Here is a 24,827-nt window from a genome sequence, read left to right as displayed (position 1 = left end):
GATTCTAAGTATTGTTTCGGGTTGGTGCATGCCACCGGACAAATCTGGTTACAGAGAGGGTTTCTGACTGCTGCAGGTACCCAAATCGCACACGCATCCCTAGTACAGCGCCTTATGAACTCCATCCATCTCCCTGAGGCTATTGCAGTAGTACACTGCAAGGCACATACGAAAGGCAGGGACCCGGTCTCAACTGGGAACCGAAGTGCTGACAGCGCAGCACAAGAAGCAGCCCTCGAGCCCCTCTCCACAGACAATGAGTTCCAGGGACCACAGGTTCTATCCGATATAAATTTTACTGAGATGTACCAGACTGCAACCCCAGAAGAAGTTAAAGTATGGGAAGAACAAGGGGCTCACTTGGAAAATGGCATTTGGTATTATCCGGATAAAAGACTCATAATGCCCAAGCTATGGGTACCTAAACATTTGAGAGTTCTCCATCAACGTACCCACTGGGGAAGGGAGAAACTTATCGACACGATGCAACGCTGCTGGTATGCCCCAGGTCTTACACTGGCCGCTAAGGCAGCCGTAAAGAATTGTCATACTTGCCAGAGTTTTAACCCAAAACATACCGCCAGATGCCCGCCAGGGGCCAGACCATGGGCTTTTGTCCCATTCGAAAGCCTTCAAATAGATTTCATAGACCTACCCCCGTGCCAAGCCTACAAACATGCTTTAGTAATCATAGACCAGTTGACTGGGTGGGTAGAATGTTTCCCTACTCGCAGAGCAACTGCGCACATTGTTGCAAAAATTCTGATACAAGAAATCATACCTCGCTTTGGGGTTCCCAGGCACATAGACAGCGACAGGGGTTCACATTTCACATCAGATATAATCCAACAAATTGCTACTGCCCTCGGAATCAAATGGAAATTACATACCCCATACCATCCTCCTTCCTCCGGACAAGTCGAAAGAATGAACCAGCAGCTTAAATCTCAGCTGGGAAAACTTTGCAAAGAATCCGGCATCAAATGGGTAAATGCCCTTCCATTAGTCCTCCATAACTTAAGAGCATGCCCCCGCGGAAATCTCAAACTATCTCCCTACGAACTACTATTCGGACGGCCTTCCCCAGTATATAACACCCAGTTTCCAACATCAGAACTAGAGGTGGGCGAGTCAGAGTTAACTAGATACGTAATACAACTCCAAAAACAACTCATTGATCTTCACAGATACGCAGCCTCAGGTCAAAATATTCCTCTAGATGAAAACATCCACCCGTACCAACCAGGCGATTGGATACTAGCGAAAACTTACCATAAGGTACCCCTACAGCCCACTTGGGAGGGCCCTTACCAAGTACTTTTAACCACTCCAACTTCCGTTAAGGTAGCAGAGAAGACAGCCTGGTTACATCACACCCGCTGCAAACCCGCTTCGCCACCCGAGCCTCCCTCTGACGACCCACCATACTGCACCCCAGACCGACCGCCAGACAGCGATACCGATACAGAGGACGACCAACAGACCGGACCAGATCGGGGCACGAATCGAGCCCAACAGACCGGACCAGATCGGGGCACGAATCGAGCCCAACAGACCGGACCAGATCGGGGCACGAATCGAGCCCAACAGACCGGACCAGATCGGGGCACATATCGGGCCCAACAGACCGGACCGGACCCACCACATTCGTCAACCACTTGGACCTCCGAAATCATCCCGGCAGCCAATCAGGACGAGCAACCCCCAATTCGTCTCAAACTCCGTAAAACACACGCAGTTTGACAGCTCCACATTTGACAGCTCGGCAGTTTGACAGCTCCACATTTGACAGCTCGGCAGTTTGACAGCTCCACATTTGACAGCTCGGCAGTTTGACAGCTCCACATTTGACAGCTCGGCAGTTTGACAGCTCCACATTTGACAGCTCGGCAGTTTGACAGCTCCACATTTGACAGCTCGGCAGTTTGACAGCTCCACATTTGACAGCTCGGCAGTTTGACAGCTCCACGTTTGACAACTCCACTGTTTGACAGCTCCACTTCACAACGCTATTCACAATGACAACAACTGTACCCACCTTCCTCATCCTCTCTATCACATCTGCCCTTTCTCAACACACCATAACCACTCACACCTCATGCCCTGGATTACAAACTGAATACAAATATCTGGACTTTGGAATCGTTGATATGGTGAAAAGAGGGACACCAGACCGCCTAGGAGATTTTGACTTCTGCCTACCCGAAACCCGCGTTCTCCTTCGACATTCCATACTACCGACCCTCGCTACTCACCAAAACTGGGAACTTTTTATTCGCTCGCCCTCCTACACTCCACTTGGCAGACTCACCCTCACCACAGATGGCCCTTGGTACAGAGCCCACTGCCTCAATGGATCTTACGTACTCTTTTCTGATGGCACACTCGAACAAACTCTGAACTGGACACTTATAGACAACGGGGGTGGTGACTCAGTTTACACTGACCGGAATCACCCCACAGACCACCTAATTCATGGATTCTACTGCCAACGAGTAGACTCCGCTCCCCGCCAAACCATCCTACAAGGAGTTTGCCTCCGGAGGTACTGCTGCGTCTGGGACATCGGACTCGCCTCCGCTTGGGACGGGAAAGCGTACCTCGAGGGCTGGCATTACTCCGTTATGCCTCCGGCAGAATGGGACACTACCGGACCCCAAAGGTGCGGGGGCCTCACCACAAACCTCACCTACCTACTCCGTCAAGACCCCCTTCACCCCCCCGGTACTGCACCTCGACAAAGGGGGGAACTGTCAATATCCGAAAACCCTCAAAATAATGACTTTCTGTCCACTTGGCATTCCAACACCTACGTAAAACTGATCTCTCAAATTGCAAAACAGACAGCAACCAAAGAGTGCTGGATCTGCGCCAATGCCCCCTCACACCTCTACAGTGGCATACCATTTCTTGGAGTACCTCTCACCCTACAACAACATCTCTCTGCTAATGTGCAATCCTGGAACCTGACTGCGGTGAATCTGACACACCAGTACATCTACCTAACCGGACCCACAACAGGCGACCTTTGCCGGAAATTCAGCGGGAACGACAAGGTCATCGGCGACAGCACCTGTAAGTACACCATTGACGTTGCTCTAAACGGGAGGATCACCCTGTGGCACCAAGGTAACCCCTCTATCCAACCCAGCTTGATGTCCGCATGGAAACGCGTTATGACCTTACCCGACTCCTGGAGCCCCTCCCCGGTCTCCCAGTGTTTCTTCCGTACCTTCCTCACCGGGCGTATAGACTCGTGCCTACAGGGGTTGTTCTGGGTTTGCGGCCACCGCGGCTATGTATGGGCCAGCCCCCACTCCCGCGGCACTTGTTATCTCGGTCTAATCTTGCCTGGAGTCCGGGTCACCCAAGATCTACCCTCCGGAAGGAGGCGCAATAAGAGGGCAAAAGACTTGTCACAACTCTCCGACGTAGCAGCCAATAGTGAAACTTATGGTCGGGCTCTCTTTCCCGCATATGGGGCCGGCTCCAACCACGTCGATATCCTTAAGTTAACGGACATCCTGTTAAATTTCATGGAGGAGTCCAATGCGGCTACCCAAGCTATCCTGACAGAGTTAACGGAAGTCAGGCAGACTTCGATACAGAACCGCCTTGCTTTGGACTACGTTCTCGCCTCGACTGGAGGCGTTTGTGCCCTTGTCGGGACTGAATGCTGCACACACGTATCTGATCAAACCCTTAATATTACCGGGCATCTTAACAACATCCATAAACTAACGGACGGACTTAAAGACATCCAACATGAAGGACTCTCCGATACCCAGTTGTGGAGCTGGCTACCTGGGTCTGGCTGGATAAAACAACTCCTAGGGAACGGACTTTTGGTCCTCATTACTCTGACAATCTGTATTGCTGTTTTCTGCTGCGCGATCCACTGCTTCCCGATGTGCTGTCAAGCTTGCGACTCTTGCCTTCCAACCCCTCGCTCGCGGTCGACTATCACCTACAGACCACCGGCATCAGGAACCCAGACGAACCCCATCGAAATGGGGCCCTTAAAGGACTTCCAGAACCTGGATTCTAGGTATGGCATGTCAAACTTTTATTGATTTGTGCGGAGAAAAGGATTGCGCGGCTTCCCTGCCTTCGCAATCTTATCTCCGAAGGGGGGAACTGTCGCCGGAAACCACCCCCCCCCTTCCATTAACACTTGTATCGCACAAGCACCACATTCACACACACACACGCATCTCCCCTCCCTGACCCTAGAGATGTCTCTTTAGAGGGCCATCTCTTAAAAGCCTTCCGTAAATAAGGAAGCGCTGCATTGACAACACTCTATTTAGCGCTCCGCGCCGCTCTATCTTTATTGAGAGTAGACCGGACGACCGAACTCTAGGCTAAACAGCGGCCGCCTCAACCAATCAGCATTATCGAACAGCGCCCCTTGTGGCGGCCACGCTGGTACTGCAGGCTGCGAGCGTCTGTTCCCTCACCTTTTGACAGCTCCCAATTCATTGTTTCCGAGTTCAATGGACCATGACTGATCTAATCAAAATGTTGCAAGTTGTTTCCGAAAGAGGAAAGTACTTTGAACTTCAGTGACTATATTCCTTACAAATTCACCAAAAATCAGCCGTACCATGGATTTTCACCGGACCACTTTTATTTCATTGCATACTACAAGGACTATCAAAGGGGGGTGAGCTGGGATTGATCGGCCATAAGCCTTGAACCGCGCAGTCACGTACACAACGGCCCTTCTCCGGATGGCGGGGCAACCTTGATAACCATCGGGAAGGGCTCAGACGAAATGCTATCAGGAACACAATAAACTGCATACGGTAGTGTATTCAATACAGACTCCGACAAAGGACCCTGACCGGATTCCCCTCAGGGGGCAGGAAGACTTCGCTCATTCCTTTGTTTATGGAAATGACTCGTATGGGGAGGGGGAGAGGTGGTCCCTGCCGGGTGTCAGGATACTCGGATTACCTGGGTAGCTCCTCCTCGACTCCTCCTGTTCTTTAATAAAATCATGATGTATATATGATGTAATTCTGGGGGTGTAGTCAAGGGGATTAGTGGTTAATAAAAGTTGGGGTCTCCCATTGTTCCGGGCTTCCATCTTGCTTCACCTCGTGGACGGTGGGAGCCCTGTCGCGACAGTCTTTCTTCAATAAAGACCAAGCCTACTGGCTGCTGTTTTGCTCTGTATTGCCCTGGTCGGTGTCTTCATTTGTCCAAGGGAGCCCTCGGATTTTCCGGTAACAGTATTTAGTGCTGAGCAGCATACATTGTGATTTTCCCGCCCTTCCATAATTAAATCTGGCTTGTGCTGATTAGTCACAAATTTTCTTTCATTATTTATAAAATATTATTTGCATTGAAACATGCTGTTTTGCTCTGTACATGAAAAGTACAAATAGTGGCAATGACACCGGCAATGTGGAGAAAATTCATCCAACGCACTTGTTCTGTTGGTGCAACAGAACACGCCCCCTTCTTCTTTGTGTGTGTCCCACACCATCCCCAAATTTGCTTTGGAGATTTGGGTGGGGGGCCTGGACCAGATTTTGGGGGCATATGAGGAAAGGAAGAGGAAAAATCCATTGAGTCCTTGTGGTGACAGAATGAGTGCATTGAATACCACCCAAAATATTCATAGCAAAGCAATAGTATATAAAATCACAGGTGATAGCCACTTTAAAAAAAATAGCAGCTGCAATTAATCAAAACCCAGCAGCTAATTCTAAAGCAGATCATAATAAAAATTAGATCAAAAAGCAGATCATAATAAAAACAACTTAAGTTCTCTCTAAATGGTGTCCCTATGGCAGTGATGTAGTGCTGGAGCCAGACTGTGGCTGCAAACTTAACCCAGTTACCTGGAATTAAGCCTCAATGAGTTCAATAGGACTTACTTTTGAGTAGACATGGTTAAGCTCCTGTTGGAAGTTGGCAAATGGGGCTTAAGGTAGTCGGTGAGTCTTAAATGCATCTCGCTTAATCTAAATGCTAATCTGACTTAAGTCCTTAGTAATTATTTCTCTGGTGCAGCATTCTAATGTGGTTGTCATCCCCTGATCATGTGTAGTAGAAACTGATGAAATGGCAGCTGAATGCAATTTGTCTACTAATTGTGATTACTGTCTTAGGAGAGAAGCACACAGACCAGAAAACACTCACAAACTTTATATTTCAATCAGAAATTCAGTCTTTTATGTCCTGTATTAATTTGTATAAGATGTGTGTGTTTCTCCCAAGCATTCCTGTTACTTTGTTTATGCAGGGATACACCAAGACGCTGCCTAGATCTGTCCAATCTCAGCAATGGTGAAGAGGAAACTGCCTTCAACTTCAGCCAGTCCCCAGGTACATTGGAAACTGGTAATAGTTGTTGCCAGCAGCACAATTCTCTGCATGCTGCTGCTTGTCTTTATTCCTGTAGCTCTGTTCAAATGGCTAATGGGTTAGGGCATTTATATGGGCTGCCCAATGACAACATTCTCTGAATGGCTCACTAAAATAAAATAACCATAAGAAATGCAGCATAAAATTGTCAGTAAACCAAGCCCCCTCAGATAATTTGATTACATATTAACATGCCAGGCAACTTGTGGAAACAAGTGCCCTGGACTCTCCCACTGCCATTCTGTTAGAACCCTGAGAAAGCTCTCTTCCCAAGCCGCACCCCTCATTGTGTGCTTCCAGTAGGCTTTTGCGATTTGTTTTCTGGTTAGTCTAGGGCAGGGGTCCCAAACTGGTCTGTTGTCCACCAGTGGTTCACAAGCTTCATTTGGGCGGTCTGTGGCATGATTGCAATAAATATTAATATTGGTTTTTAGTTGTATTTTCATTGCTTCTTTTATTTCTTATGTTGTATTTTATTGTATTCCAATTTTAATTATATGGAATGCAAATTGTAATACAATAAAATACAATGCACTAAATAAAATAAGCAATTAAAAATGCAATTAAAAGTCAGCATCTAGCACAGCTGTTACAACTGCTACAAAAGGAAGAAAAATAAATTAAGTGGTCTGGCAAGACCTTTGACAATTTTCAAGTGGCCCACAGGGGGAAAGTTTGGGAACCAGTGGTTAAGCCATTTTTACAGAAGAACAACTTCTGGCTTTTATCTTGTCACTTACATTTCAAGCCTCAATCTTTTCTGGTCTTTTGCTGATTTTTCTTTATTCTTTTACAGGTCAGAAGGGTTCAATGGGACTCCAGAATAAGCTGTAAGTTATGCCATCACATTCTTATAGCATATTAGTATTAGCTCCCCCCCACACACACATTTGTGTTTAAAATGTTGATCTGCTTTCAAAGCTGAGAATAATGGGGGATAAAGCCGAGAATGACAGGAGGAGAGAGCGAAGATTCTTTCCCAATTAGGTGGTTTACTTTTTTGAGCCCTGAGTGCTAGAAATCTGTGAACCTGAGCAAAGCACAGACATATTTGGGTTCTTTGGCAGCAAGTACGTTTTATAAAAAGGTAAAGGACTCCTGACAGTTAAGTCCAGTCACGAACGTCTCTGGGGTTGCGGCACTCATCTCGCTTTACTGGCCAAGGGAGCCGACGTTTGTCTGCAGACAGATTTTCCAGGGCATGTGGCCAGCATGACTAAGCCGCTTACGACGAAACCAGAGCAGCTCACGGAAACGCCGTTACCTTCCTGTTTATCTACTTGCACTTTGATGTGCTTTTGAACTGCTAGGTTGGCAGGAGCAGGGACCGAGCAACGGGAGCTCACCCCGTCGCAGGAATTCGAACCACCGACCTTCCGATCTGCAAGCCCTAGGCTCAGTGGTTTAGACCACCGTGCCACCCACGTCCCTAGTATGTTTTATAGCTTACCACTATTGTCTTTTTCTAGGGTTTGCCAAAGTATATTTAGAAAACTGTAGAGATGCTTGCGGAGGCTTTTGTGCTTTTGTTCTTTTTTTTTTCTTTGCTTTTCTACCAAACAGTCTGGCAGGCCCTAGATTCCTTTCTTCTCACTTTCCTTAAGACAACTTATTTGTTCATTGCTAAAGAAGATGCATTGGAAATGCCTTGTAAACGGGAACAGCTTGCTACTAATTTGCATGGTTTAGTTGCATATGACGTAACTTTCATGCCTGGTGGACACAGGTAGAGCAGATGCGCCTGTTTCACCATCTGGGTCTACCAGGCAAATTGAGTTGCCAAAGCTCTTGATATTTGCAGTCCCAAACATTCATATCAATAGTTTGACCCAAACTGTAGTGAAATACAAGCCAGACCTTTTCAGCCTTAGATGGATTTATTTACAATATAGATGAAGTACTGTAGCTGGATTCATTTACATGATTAGAATGTGGGTTTTTATCAGTAGAGGGAAAGGGTGCATTACCCTCTGAACGTCTGTCTCTCTGTGTTGGAAAATTCTAACCCAAATGCAGGTGGAGAGTGGTTGGTCCATCGCTTAATTTTCATGCACCCACATCAGTAAGTCCCTGTCCCTGAGCTGAGGGTGCTGAATCTATAAGATGCTGGTCAAGCTGATGATCTTTTGCCCATCAGGATTCATAAGCAAAATGGCTGTACAAAGGACTTACACTGCTTTTTCTTTTGTACACCAGCGTTCTTAAGATTTGGTCTTTGCTAGGTTAGTTTATTGTGAGAATAAAGAGAACGTTGGAGTTTAGTTTTGTGTGTCATCTGAAAGGTGACCCCAGATGTTGGAAATATGAAAAGTGAGTGGGTAGCATGAATTTAACACCAAGTTTATAAAATATGGAACTGTCCTGTGAATAAACCAGGAGGTGAACTCTAAAGTGATTTCCAGGAAGGCCAGGAGACCTTGCCTCAATTCTTCAGACTGAAAAATTGGCTGAAATCTCCTCCTGCTGGACAAGTGTTACCATCCTAGTGGACTTCTAGGAAGTGTATGCAAGGCAGATTGGGATTGACAGATTGACCACTCTTTCTCAATGAGAAGGCTTTCTGACTAGTTGTTTCTTTCTCCCAGCAGACTTTCAGGGAGGCAGTGTTCACAATTGCTCCAGGTGAGTGTTTCCTGTCTGGTGAGGTGGAATTCATTCACCTCTTTGTAATATTCTGCTGCCAGAGAACTGTGAGTCAGAGGTCTTGGGGCCCCAGTTCTAAGATTCACAACCAACATTAATTTACTGAAAATGTGTTTCTCTGCATGGTCTTCCAGTCCCGGGTACTGTGTAGCACACCGGACACTCCGAGCTGCTTCCAACACATTAGCAGGGTGATCAGCAGTCCTTCCATGAACAAAGAGAATGTGAGTATTTATTTATTTTTGCAGCAAGCTGGGGTTTCCAGCCATATTAGTAAGCTGCAGGCCAGGTTTTCAGGCAGGCAGAAGTCTTTGCTTACCAAAGCTAGGCCCTTCTTTTCACTTCATGGTGATAATACTTAGCTTAACTTCCCTGAAACTTCCCCAGGTTCTTGATTCCAGAGAGTTCTCAACTCTAAAAGCCACCTCCTTTCTTTATCTCCTTCCAGGAGGGTAGCCCTTTTAAGCGCCCAGGGTGGAGCATGCCCAAATCCCTGCTGTTCTGGAAAAAACCACGAGATGCACAGCAGACCTATGCTACTATGCTGGTAAGTTAATGCTGCTTACTTGCTGTTCAAATAGAACTAGGTTTGGACCTTTTCAGCTATGTGTGGGTATAGATATTAAGTAGTAGTCAGACCTACCACTTATCACTATGCCAACACTATAATTTGATTTACTGATACATGGGAATCCATGCATTGCGGGTTTACATATTTTTTCTCCTCTACTAAAATCATTGTTCATTGGGAGTGTTAGTCTAACAGAGTACTCCACTTAAATGTCCAGTTCAGGCCAGTCTTTCAAGCTTCACGATGCAGGGAACTTCTCCATTGGACATGAATGGGGATAAAGCATTTGGTTAGGGAACTCAGAATTAATCTCCCAGCAGCAAGGCATGTAATGGTGATGGATGCTGGCCTCCATATGCTGGTCATTTTTAGGTGCCAGCTATCATTGTGGGGTGCATCGTTTGTCCCTTCTTACAAGGGAGGTGTGGCTCACCAAGGGAATCAGTTTACAGTATGTGCAATTACATATATGGTTACATTTTGAATTGCCAAAACTAACAAATAGCACGTGCATTTACAGGAATATTCAAGTATCGAGACAAAAAGGCATACCAACAGAACAAGTGCTTTCATCTCAACAGTTAAGGACAATCAAATATTTCCTAGTACAGAAAACTAATATAAAACCCAAATTACCCAACCACAGATATATAAAAGTTCTAGGGGAAAGATATACACACACACACACACATATATCATGCCGGAGAAGCAATAGGTGCCAGCTGTGAGCTTCTTCTCTTGACAGGAAGCAGGTGATCTAGAGGAGTATGAGATGAAAGATCTTGGCAGCCCAATTTCTGCAGTGACACCACCAGGAATGCCAGAGTCCTTGGGTGGCTTTCCAGAACTCTGCCCTGAACAGGAAGAGACTGAGGTGAGACAAATGTGATATGTTCACTCCATTATTGGCATTTGTGAAAAGCAAGAAATCTTAGAAGATGGAAAAGTAGATCTTACCAGTTATGATTCTCAGGGCTGCCAGAACACAGTGGTCTTGGATCTGTTCCTACTACAAAGCTGCCAATGTGGTTGGAGAGAGAGCTTAGAGCCTTTTGAGAAGTGTGGTTTGGTAATGGCTAAATCATGGACTTGTGTATTATTGCACTGAAACATCATGAAGCAGTAGAAGACTTGTAGGTATTTTGCTCAAAAGTATATGTTTAAGTGTCCCAACACCTGTAATAGTAAAGCGTTCACAATGGGCACTGAATTTTTTCACACTGTTGCCATAGCTGTGCTGAGCAGCTTCTGTATTTCACCCACTACCCTAAAGATGATCTAGTCTTGATTTCAGCATCGTGACTTCTGAAAACCTAGATGCAATTCAGTTTATTTTCCATCCATTGTCATTTCCGCAAGAGTCATCCAACCGTCTGCAGTAAATGGTTAAGAGTAGGAAAATGATGAAATGCGAAAGTTCCTTGTGAGATCTCAACAGGGATATTTGATCCAAGTGCAGTAGTTTTTATATGGGGGAAGGCTCAAAACATCACACAGTGGTTTCATACATTATGCTTAATGGGAGTTATAGGCAAGGTTGTCAAAAATAGGTTCTGATTGTTTGTCCCATTTTTGTTCTATCATACCAGATTTACACTCCTTGTCCACCCCTAAAACTCAAGGTTCCCTTATTCCATCTACTATTATTGGTCATCTGTCCCCAAAGCTGAACCACCATATGCATTTATTCCTCCCTGTGGCAAGCTTGTATGTAAAGCTTTCGGGCATCTGTAGTACTAATAAGCTGTTTTTTTCTGTACAAAAATACTATGTCAGTTGAATTACGCGGAGGGTCATGTTGTTTCTTCCTATGGGCAGAGGAAACAGTTTTAAGTTCTCCTGTCTTCATACTGTGAAATACTGCTTGGGTTCTGCATTCTTCTTTTATGTTTCTCTTAGAAGCCACTTTCTGGGCATCTCTCCAGCATGGCGATTTTGCTCTCGGGACCACTTCTTACTCAGGACATCAATGTCAGTGAGGCAAGTAGCATATAGCAAACCTAGCCTTCCTTGGTTGCCTATGGCAAGTAAGATTCAGACTAGAGAGAACCCTGAAAATGTAATTAGAAACTGCATCAGGGTTTATTAAACAATTTCTTAATGTTTAATCTTAGGCTGAATAGGTAATCCAGGATGCAGCTCATAGGGAGCAGAGGTTTAGCCCTCCTCTCCAAGCTGTGATGTTCCTTCAGATGAAGTTCGAGATGGGGAACCTCTAGCTTGCATGCTTAATCAGGCCTGCCAGGCCAAATTAGCCAAGTCACACCTATCTGCCAACCACCTGATGTCATAATTGTCATGCGTGTGAAGGAAAGACTTAAACACGTTGCAGAGTCCCCCAAAATAGACCAGAGGCAATTGTACTTCATCCAGCAGAGCTTTACTGCTACTGAAGGAAAATGAGCATAATGGTCACAAATCCAATACATTCAGGATTGACACAGTTCATCAGAAATCCAGTTGCAGCAGACTTAACTTAAACTTAATAATAACTTATACCAAACTTTTCCATGTACAAGACTAGGTTTTTTTACTAAAAAATGTTAAAAGGGGGGGTAGTCTTATACACAGGGGCAATCTTTCCCATTTTCTTAATTTTGAGTCCCCCAAAATAGGTGTGATTTGGCTAATTTGTCTTATACACAGGGGTGTGTTATACGTGGAAAAATACGGTAATAAGACTAAACTAAACACTATATACAGAACACCACACCAAAACAAAGAGGTAGAAAGTAAGTGAAACCTAGGCTCCTTCTGGCCTATTATAGTCAGCATGAACTTGACAGAAAGTTAATAGAACCAGCTTAAACCAGCTGTACTCAGCTTTTCAGAAGAAATAACCCAAACAAGAACCTTCTCTCACACAGAGAAGAAACCTTCCAGAACCCTCTTGAACTAAGCAGAACAGGAAAGATCTCTACACATCAGATCAATACTTTCTGACAATACAAACTGACAATAATGGCACAAGGTGTGCACAGGTAAAAAGATAGGTGCTTTGAAGTCGCCCCAAACAGCTGACCTTTGTGCTTTAGAATGTTGTATCACCTGACATCATTGTGGCATCCGGTGGATTCCTACTTGTCAAATTTGGGCCCAGGGTGGGAATAGGGGAAATAAGAATCTGCTCTTTCAGCTCCCCATCCCTGATCTTTCTAGTAATTACCAAAAATTAAAATCCTGATGATGAGGCTGGTGCTGCTCACCATCAGCTTTTTTTGTAGGAGCCCTGAAACTTTGTCAATGAAGCAAGGGGGTTCCCCACTGCTCCCCAACTTTCATCGCTGCCTATGTGCCACTCTGAGCAGGTCTCTATGAACAAGACTCGACTCTTCCGATCCCCATCACTGCCAGAGAAACTGAACAGCCCCGTGCTGAAGAAGGCAGCAAAGAGCCAAGATGAAGACGAAGCACCCATCAAGGTGAAACAGAAGCACAGCCCAACCCAAGAGGAGCCAGATGGGGTAGGATCCTGCTTGGTTCAAGTATGAGTTCCTGGGTCTAAGTAGTGACAGCAGAATGGCAGTCCCATGTGCTGTATCAACAGGTAGCTATCGGGGCATAGCTGCTGTCATGAGAGCATACCTGATGATGCAGATAATAAGCCCATCTAGTCCAGCATTCTCCTCTTGCAGTGGTCCACCAGATGCCAGGGAGGCGGGGTGTCACACACAGGACCTGAGTGTTGCAACACCTTCCCCACTTGCTTTCCCCAGCAACCAGTTATTTCTTTGTTCCTTGAGGCAGCATATAGCCATCATAACTTAGCGGCCCATCAGACCGCTGTTTAGTTGTGGATGTATGCAGCAAAGTGTTTCTGATTCATAGTGCATTTGAAATGGATTTGTACTGAGCCATCCAAACATCATCCCGTTTTCTCAGTTGTTTTGCAATGCTTCCCCAACATACCTGCGTCACTGCAGCCACACTTCAACTCTGCCCATTCCATTGTTCGTGTTCCGGCTACCGGTAATTCCCAGCTGTGAAAATTAGTCATGCCATGACGCCATGCCACTACACTTTCATTTCAACACCTTTTCAGTTTTTATGTACGGGCTGCGATTGCTGTGCTAAACGTTTTGCTCATTTCCATTAAAAAGAAAACACCCACAGGAATGCCAATTTTGGGCGTTAACAGGAGGGATAGGAGAGTGGCTACGTCACAAAGGAGCAGATGCATTTTGGCACATTGCCAGGGCACTTTTGTGTGATAGTACATTAACAGCAAGAGTGAAAGGATGAACCGTAACATTTGTAGTGTAAAAAGTTATGGGGTTTTAGCTGGAAACTTGAGGATGTGCACTGATTGCAGCCAAGGCAGTATCAGCAGAACTTTTGCGTGCGCAAATGGTATTGAAAGTTTGATTGCATACAATTGTCCTGATAGCATCATGAGCACAAACCATGATGCATGCACAGTACAGTGGTACCTCGGGTTACATACGCTTCAGGTTACATATGCTTCAGGTTACAGACTCCGCTAACCCAGAAATAGTGCTTCAGGTTAAGAACAGAAATTGGGCTCCGGCGGCGCGGCAGCAGCAGGAGGCCCCATTAGCTAAAGTGGTGCTTCAGATTAAGAACTGTTTCAGGTTAAGTACAGACCTCCGGAACGAATTAAGTACTTAACCCGAGGTACCACTGTAGAAAGGATGCCTAGACGGAGCCCTAGAAGCCATTGATAGCCATGAATTTCTCCACAACCCTTTTAAAGTCATCCAAATTGGAGGCCATCACTCTATCTTGTAGTAGCATATAATTTCTACTATCACACTTGTGTGAACAGAGAGAAACTAGCAAGTAGGTAGCTGGGCAGGGATTCATTTGCTTACATGTTGCTGATGACTGCCTGCTTTGTTTATATAGGTAATGCATTTGAAGAAGGCAGCCTCCCTTTCTGACATGGAGATTGTCAGAGCACTGGATCAAGACCACAGCTTCAGGCAGCTAATTGGAGATTTCTCCTGTGTAGGTTTCTTCAACCTTTGTGGGGCAGGGAGGCTGGCTTTTGTCTTTCACTCTCCAATGATGCTGAATTTCTTACCTTGATTGTTGACCGATGCTGGGAGATGCAAGCTTTCTACATATTTAAACTGCCTGTTGATAGTTTATCCTCTTTTGGGGGCAAAGCAGGGCAGGCACAGAGTTACAAGTGGACTTGGGGTGTATATTGATATACCACACAAACACACACACACGCCTGATTTTGTGACCCAGCTATAAGACCACTTGCATGTTTTGGGTGGGGTTCCAACTAATAATGCATTTCTATAAGCAGCTCCCTACATGAGTCAAGAAGATCTTAACCAGATTGGTACACATATGTGTGAGAATTGTATTGGGGTAGTTCAAGGGTGGGGAACTTTTGTGGCCCCACCCTGTGCACCAACTTTGATAGATGGGGTGGGCGAATCTACCTGTAAGTCACATGGCATAACTGATGCCACATGACTGACATATGGGTTGCCCTGCCCATGTATCAAAATGCCTTTCAGTTCCTACAATCCCATCAAAACTTCAGCAGCTGTCTTTAAAAGGGTGGGAGAAACAGTTCTTCGTGTTAAACTGTTCTGTACTAATTAATGAGAATTGAATGTTATAGTACAATATGGCCTAGATGCCACTGTGCTGTTCATTCCCTCAAGTCTTGTTTTACCAATTGTTGTAGCACAGAATCAGATAAGATTTTTTTCACAATCTGGAGACTCTAAGGACGTGGTTCCCAACGTGGGGCAATTTGATTTTTAAGGGGGGGCAATTCGATAATGAGTTATTAACAGTTAATGGCCTTTTAAGCTTCCTCCACATGAATAGGAGTTCTCTTTTTGAATAATAAGAATTATATGTCACGGGGGGGCACGTTTTATTCTTATTGCAGGGAAGCTTTAGAATATGGGGACTGTCTGCTGAAAGTTCTGAATGGGTTATCCCATTTGTCTCTTGCTGCATCATCCTGATTCATTTTACAAACAGGAGTGCAACATCACTCCTCAGAAAAGGTGTTTGCATATTACCCAAAAAGCCTATTTGCAACCCCTCAGTGTTGCCAGAATAGCTGTCCTTCGTTACATCTTTAACTAGTTGCTGGAACGTTACTTGCACCTAAGCTGAATATAGCTCTGGTGTTTAAGAGTTAAACAGCAGTACTGTACATTTCTCCAATGCAAAAGTGGAATAAAATGCAATTAATCATACTATCAAGAAACCAACTGGAAAATGAAAAGAACAAAAATAATCTCCATTCACAATCTGCTGTGTTTTGCTTTTTACAAGGTTGTATAGGGCTACACTCCAGGCATCTTCCCTATGTTGTTATCCCTTTGTGGCATCACCCATGTTAATCTGCCCCTGACAATTCCAATAAAATGTATACTTCCCCCCAATTTGTGTAATTCTGCCAACAGGGTATGAGTTTTCAGGCTATAAAGGATTTTTTTTGTAGAACTCTCAACGCTGCCTTGTAATCTTGCAGAAAATGCAGCCTAGCAAATAAAGAACAATCAGGTGGTTACGTTGCTTTTCAGAGCATAAGGAGTGCTTTTGAACCAGGAATCAGATGATACATTCAGTGCTTGCAGCCCAAATGTCTGCATGTTTTCTAAGAAGTAGGTCTGATTATGGAGTTCACTGGGGCTTGGTTCCAATTAAGTGCACTTAGGATCACAGCTTTGGTTTTAGAATTTATCTTGCTGAGGCTTAGGAGATCTGGAGGGTTTGGGAGCTATTGCAAAGCCTGAAGTGGAATGTGGCTGCATTGTCTCTAGGTGTATTCACTGCCAACAGTAGCAGGAAGGCATCAGGACCTGAAATACATCACTTCAGAGACCGTGAGCAATCACCTCTTCTGTTATCTGTGTGCGTCTGTGTCTTTGGCCCACATCAGCTGAATTTTGGCTCCTTGACCCACACTTGGTTCTATAAAAATCCCAGAAAGTACTTGGGGGGGGTGTGATATAGCTGTCCTTCCCACCCCAATACAGATTTGTGTTTTGTGCACTAACTGAAGGACCCCAGCTATACCTCAGTCTACCTTAGTGTTACCTGCTCGAGCTATCCTTCACCTTAGGATATAATAGGTAACCATGTAATGACAGGGAAGAAATAGTAGAGCTTGTGGTTTTGTTTACTTCATTTTTAGCCCATCTTCCCTCCCAGGAGCTCAAGGTGGTGGTAGAGATGATTCTTCCCCCATTTCTAGCTGCATTTTATCCTGACAACCACCCTGTGATGTAGGTAAGGCTTGAGAGATAGCGACAAGTTGAACTTGGGTCGTCTCCTGCTATTCTTTTAGATGGCTGCTCTGCTCCAAGGCCAATTCCAAAGCCTTATAGAGAAGTTCTGCATTATTGACTGTCGCTACCCCTATGAATATGATGGGGGACATATCAAGGTGAGAGAATCATGCGCTTAATTAAGGGCGGTGATTGGTTTCGTGGGCTGCATGATGGGATGGCCTTAGCTCAGTGGCAAGGCATATGCAAAACGTCACGGTTAAATCCCCCACACCTCCAGGTGGGGCTTCTGCATATCAATGCTAGACAACCACGGCCAGCTGATGTTGATGCCTTATACCTCATTCTGAGAATTTGTTTTCTATTTCTAACTATAGGGGGCTCTGAATATCCCCAGGGAAGATGATCTATTTGAATCCTTCCTGAGGAAGCCTCTACTCTCATCAATGCCTCAGAAGCGCCTCATCCTTGTTTTCCACTGTGAATATTCCTCAGAGAGGGGCCCAAAGATGTGAGTGTGGGTCTCAGTGAGGCAGCTCTTGGGAGCAGGATAAACAGGTGGGGTTTTGGAGGTCCTTTGCTTGATAGGGTGGCTTTTGTCTTGCCTTTCTGCTTACTCTTCCTGCCTTGCTGTTACTTGAAGGTGTCGCTATCTGAGGGAAGAAGACAGAGCCATGAATGAATATCCTGCGCTGCACTATCCTGAACTGTATGTCCTTCAGGGTGGCTATAAGGACTTCTTCGTAGAATACAAGGTAACAGCCAAGACTTTGACTTCATAATCCTACCATGCAGGATCATCTCATTCCAAGATTTGGGTTCTCCTAGCAAATGGAAAAAATGATGTCTTGTCAGCCTTCTTGTGCATGTTTTGAGGGACAAGAAAACAATAACTAAAAACAAATCCTAAAAAGATCAGTAAAAAATGTCTCTATACTGCAGCACATTGGATTCCAACAGCTGAAATAGAAAGAAGCAATCAAGAATCAGTTATTGTTCATTTAAAAAGCTCAGGCAAATGAAATACTTGTAACAAGGCACCTAAAATTAGGTAACATATGCACCAGACTAACAACCTGGCGAGGGTGTTGCGCAGTTGTGGGGCCACCTCAGTGAAGGTCCTGTCTCCACTCTTCTACCTCTGAAAGAGGAACACCAGAGGAAGAGCACCTTAATAAGCTTAACAAATATGGGCACAGTCAGTCCTTTGGATTCCTTGATCCAAACATAGATCTCTATAGGTATAAACCAGCACTTTGAATTACAACTGAAAGCACATGGTAAGCCAGTGAAAAAGTGTGTAAAACTGGTGAGTAATGTTCCGGTTGACTAGAACCCCATTGACAATGTAGCTGCAGTATTTTGGACCAGTTGAAGTTCATTGTTTGTTTGTTCAATTTGTATACTGCTCTTCATCTGAAGATCCCAGGGCGGTTCACAACAGGAAAATACAAAATGAGAATACAAAGTAGTCTTCAATGCATTTGTCATAGCCTTGTTTGGAACTCAAAAATTATAGTTCCCATGTTTGTGTTGTGGGCAGACTGTCAGGGCTTTCTCTTACTAGATGCTGGTCAGCAGGTTGGTAAAAAAAATCTCCCTATTATGATTATGCCTGGTCTCATCACAGAGGATGTAGGTGGGTAAACTGTTGTTGTTGAGTGATGTGCAGGAATCCTGGAATTCTGTGCTTAAAGCAGCTTAGGGAAATCTATATTGCACACATTTAAATCATGGGGCAGGAATGCACTAGATCTGAAGGAATGTTAAACTAGAACCCGGTCGACTCAACCTAAGCTCCTTGAAGGAGGCCTGAGACATAGGTGTAATATGTTTCTTGTGTAGAACTTGAAATCCTTTGATGTGACATAAGAAATTAGATGGGGAAAGGATGAGCTTCCTCTAGGGGACAATGTTGAGCAGCTAATTGTACACAGAAGCAGGAGAATATGGAAGGGAAAGAAAACCATATAAGAATCTGCTTGAGTCCCATCCATACCCTTTCTTGGTTTCTCATCCTTTAACTGAAAAAGTCCATAAGACTTCAGTTTTCCTCCTCCCATGTGCCAAAGAGCTGGAAAAGCGCTGTTTGGGGTTTCTTAAGTTGTAGCTTGATATGTTTGTGATGAATTCACTGGGTCTTTGGCTTTAAAAGAAAAGCTCCAGACCTTGCATTCTGCTGCATCTCCCTTCCCCTTAGGAGCTGTGTGAGCCCCAGAGCTACTGCCCCATGCGCCACCAGGACTTCAAGGCAGAGATGCTCAAGTTCCGCACCAGAAGCAAGACATGGGCAGGAGAGCGGAGGTGGAGGGGTCAAGTTGCGCGTCTCATGAAGCCGTGAGGACAAAGGCAGTCTTGGAGAAGGGATTCTGCTCTAAGAGGCCTCTTACCTGGCAAAGGGATAACCTGAGGTCTCTATAATTGACTGCGCCACACGGAGGCTCAGAAAGTGAGGAAGCCAGCACTTAGGAGTGCATGTCAGTTGCTGCAATAAGGAGAGCTCAGAAATGTTAGGGAAGCGTCATTTGTGTTTCCACAAGTTTTCATTTGGGAAGGAGCTCAGTGTGAACTGGCACTTAAGCGTCTGGTTTTAATGGAAGAATAAACTGTACTGGAACATAATACCTGTTACTCCTTTGCATATGCATTTCTTCCTGTGCAGTGTAGTGGCCAATATATTACAATTTTGGGGAAATATAACTAATACCTCCTAGATTTATTTATTGAATTTATATACCGCCCTATACCCGGAGGTCTCAGGGCAGTTTACATTAAAAGATCACAGTATATAAAATAAAAATAAAAGCAGTAACCCAGTAATACCCACCTACCAAAAGAGCCACATTTTGAAAGGGTATGGATACATAACGTGTGAAGCTGTCGATGTTGCTCTGGATAGCATATAAACATAAGAGGCACGCAAGTTGTTTGAGAGGGATGCAAAGAGTGGGTGGGTTTCTTTGTAACTTTTAAGTTTGAACCACATCTCTGCTGCAACTGATCCACACAAACCTGGGAGATGAAGTGTGTGGGTTGTCTCCAGTGTTAGTCCTTCTCAAAGAAAGCCCATTGAAATTGGTAGACATGACTAAGCTAGGTCTATTAATTTCAGTGGGTCTAATCTGAGTACTTGGCCATAACCCTGTATTTTAATATACTGTATAGGCATGTTTGCTTAGAATATTATTTACTGACATTGAGGGAAGAAGATAAAATAAATGTAAAGGATCCATAGTCGAGTCAAAGGCAGTTATGGCGTTGCAGCGCTCAAATCGCTTTCAGGCCGAGGGAGCCGACATTTGTCCACAGTCAGCTTTCTGGGTCATGTGGCACAACGGAACAACGTGACGGAAGCCAGAGCACACAGAAACGCCGTTTACCTTCCTGCCACAGCGGTACCTATTTATCTACTCACACAGGCATGCTTTTGAACTGCTAGGTTGGCAGAAGCTGGGACAGAGCAACGGGAGCTCACCCCATCACGGGGATTCTAACCGTCAACCTTCTGATCAGCAAGCCCAAGTGGCTCGGTGGTTTAGACCGCAGCGCCACCCGTGTCCCTCATAGAATTGCAGAGTTGGAAGGGACCGCAAGGGTCACCTAGTCCAACTCCCTGCAATGAAGGGAACTTTTTCCCAGTGTGTAGCTCAAACCCACAACCCTTAGCTCATTTGGTAGAGCATGAGACTCTTAATATATCTATGACAATTGCCAACATGAAGATAATGGGTTTAAGGCAGCTTTAAAGCATAAGCGTGTGGTGGGGGCTCCCTAAATGTCTGATGGAATTTTAAAGAGCAACCTCATGAAGCAGTGGGATCTCCTTGATTTGAAGGCTTTGGGAGAAAGATCCCTACTGCAGATTTTTAAAATTGCCTGCTACAAAAGAGATGTGCCACCAGATGGCGCCACTGCAACGCTTAAGCCCAAATTTGAGTGAGGGGAAAAATCCTTTCTGTCAGCTCTGGGTGGCAACTTCTAGGCAGAATGAAATGATGACAGCAGGAAGCAAACTGGTAAAGGGTCGGGATGCACAAAACTGTAGCAGAAAAGCCAACAAATGGCCTTGTGACACCTTAAGAGGTGAGCAGGTTTATCATAGCATAAGCCGTGGGTGGGCTAGGGTCCCACAGCATCTGATGGATTCTAGAAGAAGCTTATGCTACAATAAGTCTGTCTGTTTTGAAGGTGCCACAAGGCTCTTTATTGGTTTTGCTGCCACAGTTATTTCTGTTATTGGTGCAGAAAGGGATATTCTGACTCGGTCTTCGCTTGGTACCTTTAGTCCTGCAGTTGGCATTTAATGGGATCTATAATGTCCTAGCCCATTCACCTGATTTGAAACTAACTGAAACAAAATGAATAGCAAGCACAAAATTGAAGTCGCAAATCAGATGGCACTGCAGACATCAATTACCTTATGTGCTGTCTTCTAATTTGTGCTCGTATAAGCTTAACAAACATATGGATAAGCTCTTCAAAAGGCACTCATATGCTCACATAACCACTGGTGCATTATTGTAGGGGCAAAAACCACCTCCAACATCTGGGAGCATCTCCCTGCAGGCATACAAATCACAAATTAATGTTTTGGGTGCTCATTAAATTGATAGCGCAGAAAAACTCCTAATGCTTTGCTGGCCCCTATGCTCAGCACTTTGCAAAACACTGAGCTTGGGGCAACAGCCCCTGCACTGTGGATCCCAAATGCCCGTCAGCCTAGTTGGCTGTTGGGCACCGTGGAAAACTGCATAAGGGAATTTGGCGGGTGGGTGGGACAACCCGCCTGTCAAGTGTTTGATGTCGTCATTATGTCATGTGATTGATAGGTGGGTTGCCTGCCCACCAGAAAGGTTCTCCACCAATTTGGTATATGCAAGGCTGGTCCTTGCCATACATCAGGACAAAGGAACCTACTTCAGGCAGTACTGGCAATGGTGAAAGGCAGGAATTAATGTTGGCATGGGGTGGTAAGGCTTTTTAAAGCAATGCAGGGTGGAGGGGGCATTGGGACTTTGCTTCAGGCAGCAAATTGCCTGGGGCTATCACTGTGATGTAGTCAGTCATACCATCAGCCACCCCATACATTCTGTTGCTTTTGCTGTGGCCACACAACTAAAGACGGGGCTGGCCCAAGACATGTTGGCCCCGGAGAGAAAACTCAGTGCTGTGCAGAATGGCATCGCCATTTGGTCCTCCTGCTTACTCTGCTCTTCTCCCAAGGCAACATTAAATCTTGGTGCTCATGCACTACTTTGGTGCTAAGAAGTAACTGTCTCCTTTCTCGAATTCTCTTGTTTCCTGAAGCCCACCAGCAGTAACCCAACCCACAAACTGAAAGAACAATTCCAAACGGAGTCCTCAGATAGCGTCCCGTCTCCCAAGGTTCTAGCCTGTATCCGTTTCCAAAGTCTTTTGGGGTCGTAGCTGGGAAGTCCCATCTGTTTTGGCTCAGTACATATTCTATATAGTGACTAGAACCTAGAATCATCTTCTTGGAGGTTGGCTCTGTGTGCCCGGGGGCTTAATAAAAACAAAAAAACAAAAGTGCTCCTCTGCTGCTAGGGGCTGGAGCGGGGGGCCTGTCAGCTTCAGAAGTCATGCCAACAACCGGTCTGTGCTCAGCAGTTTCCCTGCTGAGGGTCAAAGTCCCGTTGGAAGGGAAAGCCCTCTACTCAGTCTCTGGCTAAAGTCACTGCAGCATCTGGCTATGCTGATAAAGAAAATGGGAAAACAGCTGCCTCTACGCTGCTACCTTTCCAGGTGTCCATGCTAATTGTAAGCAAGGGGGTGTTCTCATCTGATCGAAAAACAGCACTGTTGTCAGGTGATAATCTGGTTCAGGTGTGTGAATGAGAGCGAGAGATTAGCCCAACATCACCTGCTCTTGACATTTCTCCTTTTCTGTGTTTGCATGGAACAGTGATCCTGTTTGCTAACAGCCACCAGATTATAATGGTACCTCAGGTAACAAACACTTCAGGTTACAGACTCCGCTAACCCGGAAGTAGTACCTCGGGTCAAGAACTTTACCTCAGGATGAGAACAGAAATTGCGCGTTGGTGGTGGGGTGGCAGCAGCAGCGGGAGGCCCCATTAGCTAAAGTGGTACCTCAGGTTAAGAACAGTTTCAGGTTTCATTAATAAGAGTGTGGGGAAAATATAAAGATCTGTTAGAGTGGAAAACACTATGGTGGCTGTCACCCACTGAAGCATTTTCACTTAAGTCGACCAAAAAAGTAAGCCGGTTGACATATAGAGAGTTAACAGAAGAAGAAAGTAAACTCAGACTAAAAGAGTATGATGAGTGCAAGACTATTTACAAAGTTGGTTACACCACAGGCAATTAAATGATATTTTTAAGGAAGACAATAAAAAGGGGTTTAGTTATACAATCTCCAGATTTCAAAAAGAAATAGTGGAAGAGAATGTTAAATTGTTAAAAAAAAGCATATAGTATGTTATTAGAGTGGGAAACCAAAGATGAAGATGTTAAATCAGTTACGATTAAACGGGCTCAGGATGTGGGACACAACATCCAATTTGAAAGTTGGGAAAAATTATGGAAAGTTGATATAAAATTCACAGATTGCATACTATTAAGAGAGAATTACATGAAAATGATGCATAGATGGTATATCACACCAGTAAAAATGGCAAAGATGTTTAGGAAAGAAAATAGCAGATGTTGGAGATGTAAGGAAAAAGAAGGAAAATTTTATCATATGTGGTGGGAATGCAAATGCATTAAAAAATATTGGTAAATGATATACAATGAATTGGAAAAAATGTTTAAAATGAATTTTGTCAAACACCCTGAAGCCTTTTTGTTAGGTATCTCAAACCAAGAGCTACCAAAAGGAAAACTGACATTATTTATGTATGCTACAACAGTGGCAAGAATCTTGATTGTACAATATTGAAAGATGGAAGAAATATCATCAAAGGAACAATGGCAAGAAAAGCTGGTGAACTATGCAGAATTGGCTAAGCTAACAGACAAACGATGAGAGAAGGACAAAAAGGACTTCAAAAGAGTCTGGGAACCATTTACAGTTTATTTGCAGAAACAACAGAATGGACTGGATTCACTGGCAGGATTTGAATAAACTTTCACAACTTCATTTGAGTAACAGATATTTTAGAGAAATGATAAGGGATTTTATTGTTGTGTAGGAAAAGCAGGATACGATTAATAAAACTAAATAACTCAGCAGAGGGGGAGTTGAGGGAAGTCCAGAGGAGGGGAGGGAGAATAATTGTAAATAACATGATGAATGAGATTCGTATCATTAATTGTTATAAAAATTTTTATATGTATATATAATTTTAAAAAGAACGGAACCACTGTACTTCTAAATGTTCATAGGGAAGAAATTTATGGCACTCTATAATGCTTCCAAAATTTCATTGGTTCTGCCAAGGATGGCTTTTTCTTCTAAGCTGTCTGCTCATTGTCAGTGGCAGCACAGTACACGAGCCCTTTCAACAGCTGCTGGTCCTGAGGCCCTGGCCCATCTTTCTATCTCTCCCAGTGCACACTCACCCAGGATTGCCTTGGGCAAAGGAAGGCACTCTGTTGCCACTAAACTTACTGCACATCTGCAAACTTGGGCATATGATGAGGGAAGGCAAAACAAGGGAGAGAAGAGCATATTGGAACACAGGCGCTTCTCCGTTCTATACAAAAAACATTCTACTTATTCAAACTTAACTCTGCTGAGTCTGCTCTAATTCTTTGAGTGTGCCAGTGTCAGTTGGCCAAAAAAACCTCAAAACTGAGCTAATGATGGTTCCGAGTAAAATGCCATGCTCTGCTCATTGCGAATGGCAAATGTCAACTAACTGAAACATATGCAGAATGTTTACACACTATGTTCCAACACTGAGGCTTACGGGAAACGGCTTGGCTGTGCCATTTTGAAACTTTCCTGCAACACACAACTAATTCACAAAAGCAGCAGAACAGTCATCCTAGATAATATCTATTCTAAGGATGCTTTG

The 24,827-nt window shown here is 44.5% G+C and overlaps 1 protein-coding gene across 7 annotated transcripts in view; it reads left to right on the top strand.

Moving 5' to 3' along the window:
* CDC25C (cell division cycle 25C) overlaps positions 1-19,446 on the top strand; it is a 391,961-nt gene extending 372,515 nt beyond the window's left edge. For 5 of the 7 annotated variants that reach the window (XM_080987180.1, XM_080987181.1, XM_080987175.1 and 2 more), the window contains 14 exons: positions 6,257-6,339; positions 7,175-7,208; positions 8,964-9,000; positions 9,156-9,245; positions 9,470-9,568; positions 10,338-10,466; positions 11,492-11,572; positions 12,901-13,056; positions 14,459-14,560; positions 16,357-16,419; positions 16,884-16,982; positions 17,202-17,335; positions 17,468-17,579; positions 19,025-19,446. In XM_080987180.1, coding sequence (XP_080843306.1) covers positions 6,257-6,339; positions 7,175-7,208; positions 8,964-9,000; positions 9,156-9,245; positions 9,470-9,568; positions 10,338-10,466; positions 11,492-11,572; positions 12,901-13,056; positions 14,459-14,560; positions 16,357-16,419; positions 16,884-16,982; positions 17,202-17,335; positions 17,468-17,579; positions 19,025-19,165 — 1,360 coding nt within the window. In that variant the 3' untranslated portion in view covers positions 19,166-19,446. The remainder of the gene's footprint in view (positions 1-6,256; positions 6,340-7,174; positions 7,209-8,963; positions 9,001-9,155; positions 9,246-9,469; positions 9,569-10,337; positions 10,467-11,491; positions 11,573-12,900; positions 13,057-14,458; positions 14,561-16,356; positions 16,420-16,883; positions 16,983-17,201; positions 17,336-17,467; positions 17,580-19,024) is intronic. The other 2 variants (XM_080987176.1, XM_080987177.1) reach the window with 2 other exon arrangements.
* The last annotated feature ends 5,381 nt before the right edge of the window (positions 19,447-24,827 follow it).

The sequence above is a fragment of the Podarcis pityusensis genome (genome assembly GCF_964106645.2).
Source record: "Podarcis pityusensis genome assembly, chromosome: 2".
Classification (NCBI taxonomy): domain Eukaryota; kingdom Metazoa; phylum Chordata; class Lepidosauria; order Squamata; family Lacertidae; genus Podarcis; species Podarcis pityusensis.
The sequence above is the reverse complement of the archived record's forward strand: the minus strand, read 5'-3'. Positions and strand labels throughout refer to the sequence as shown.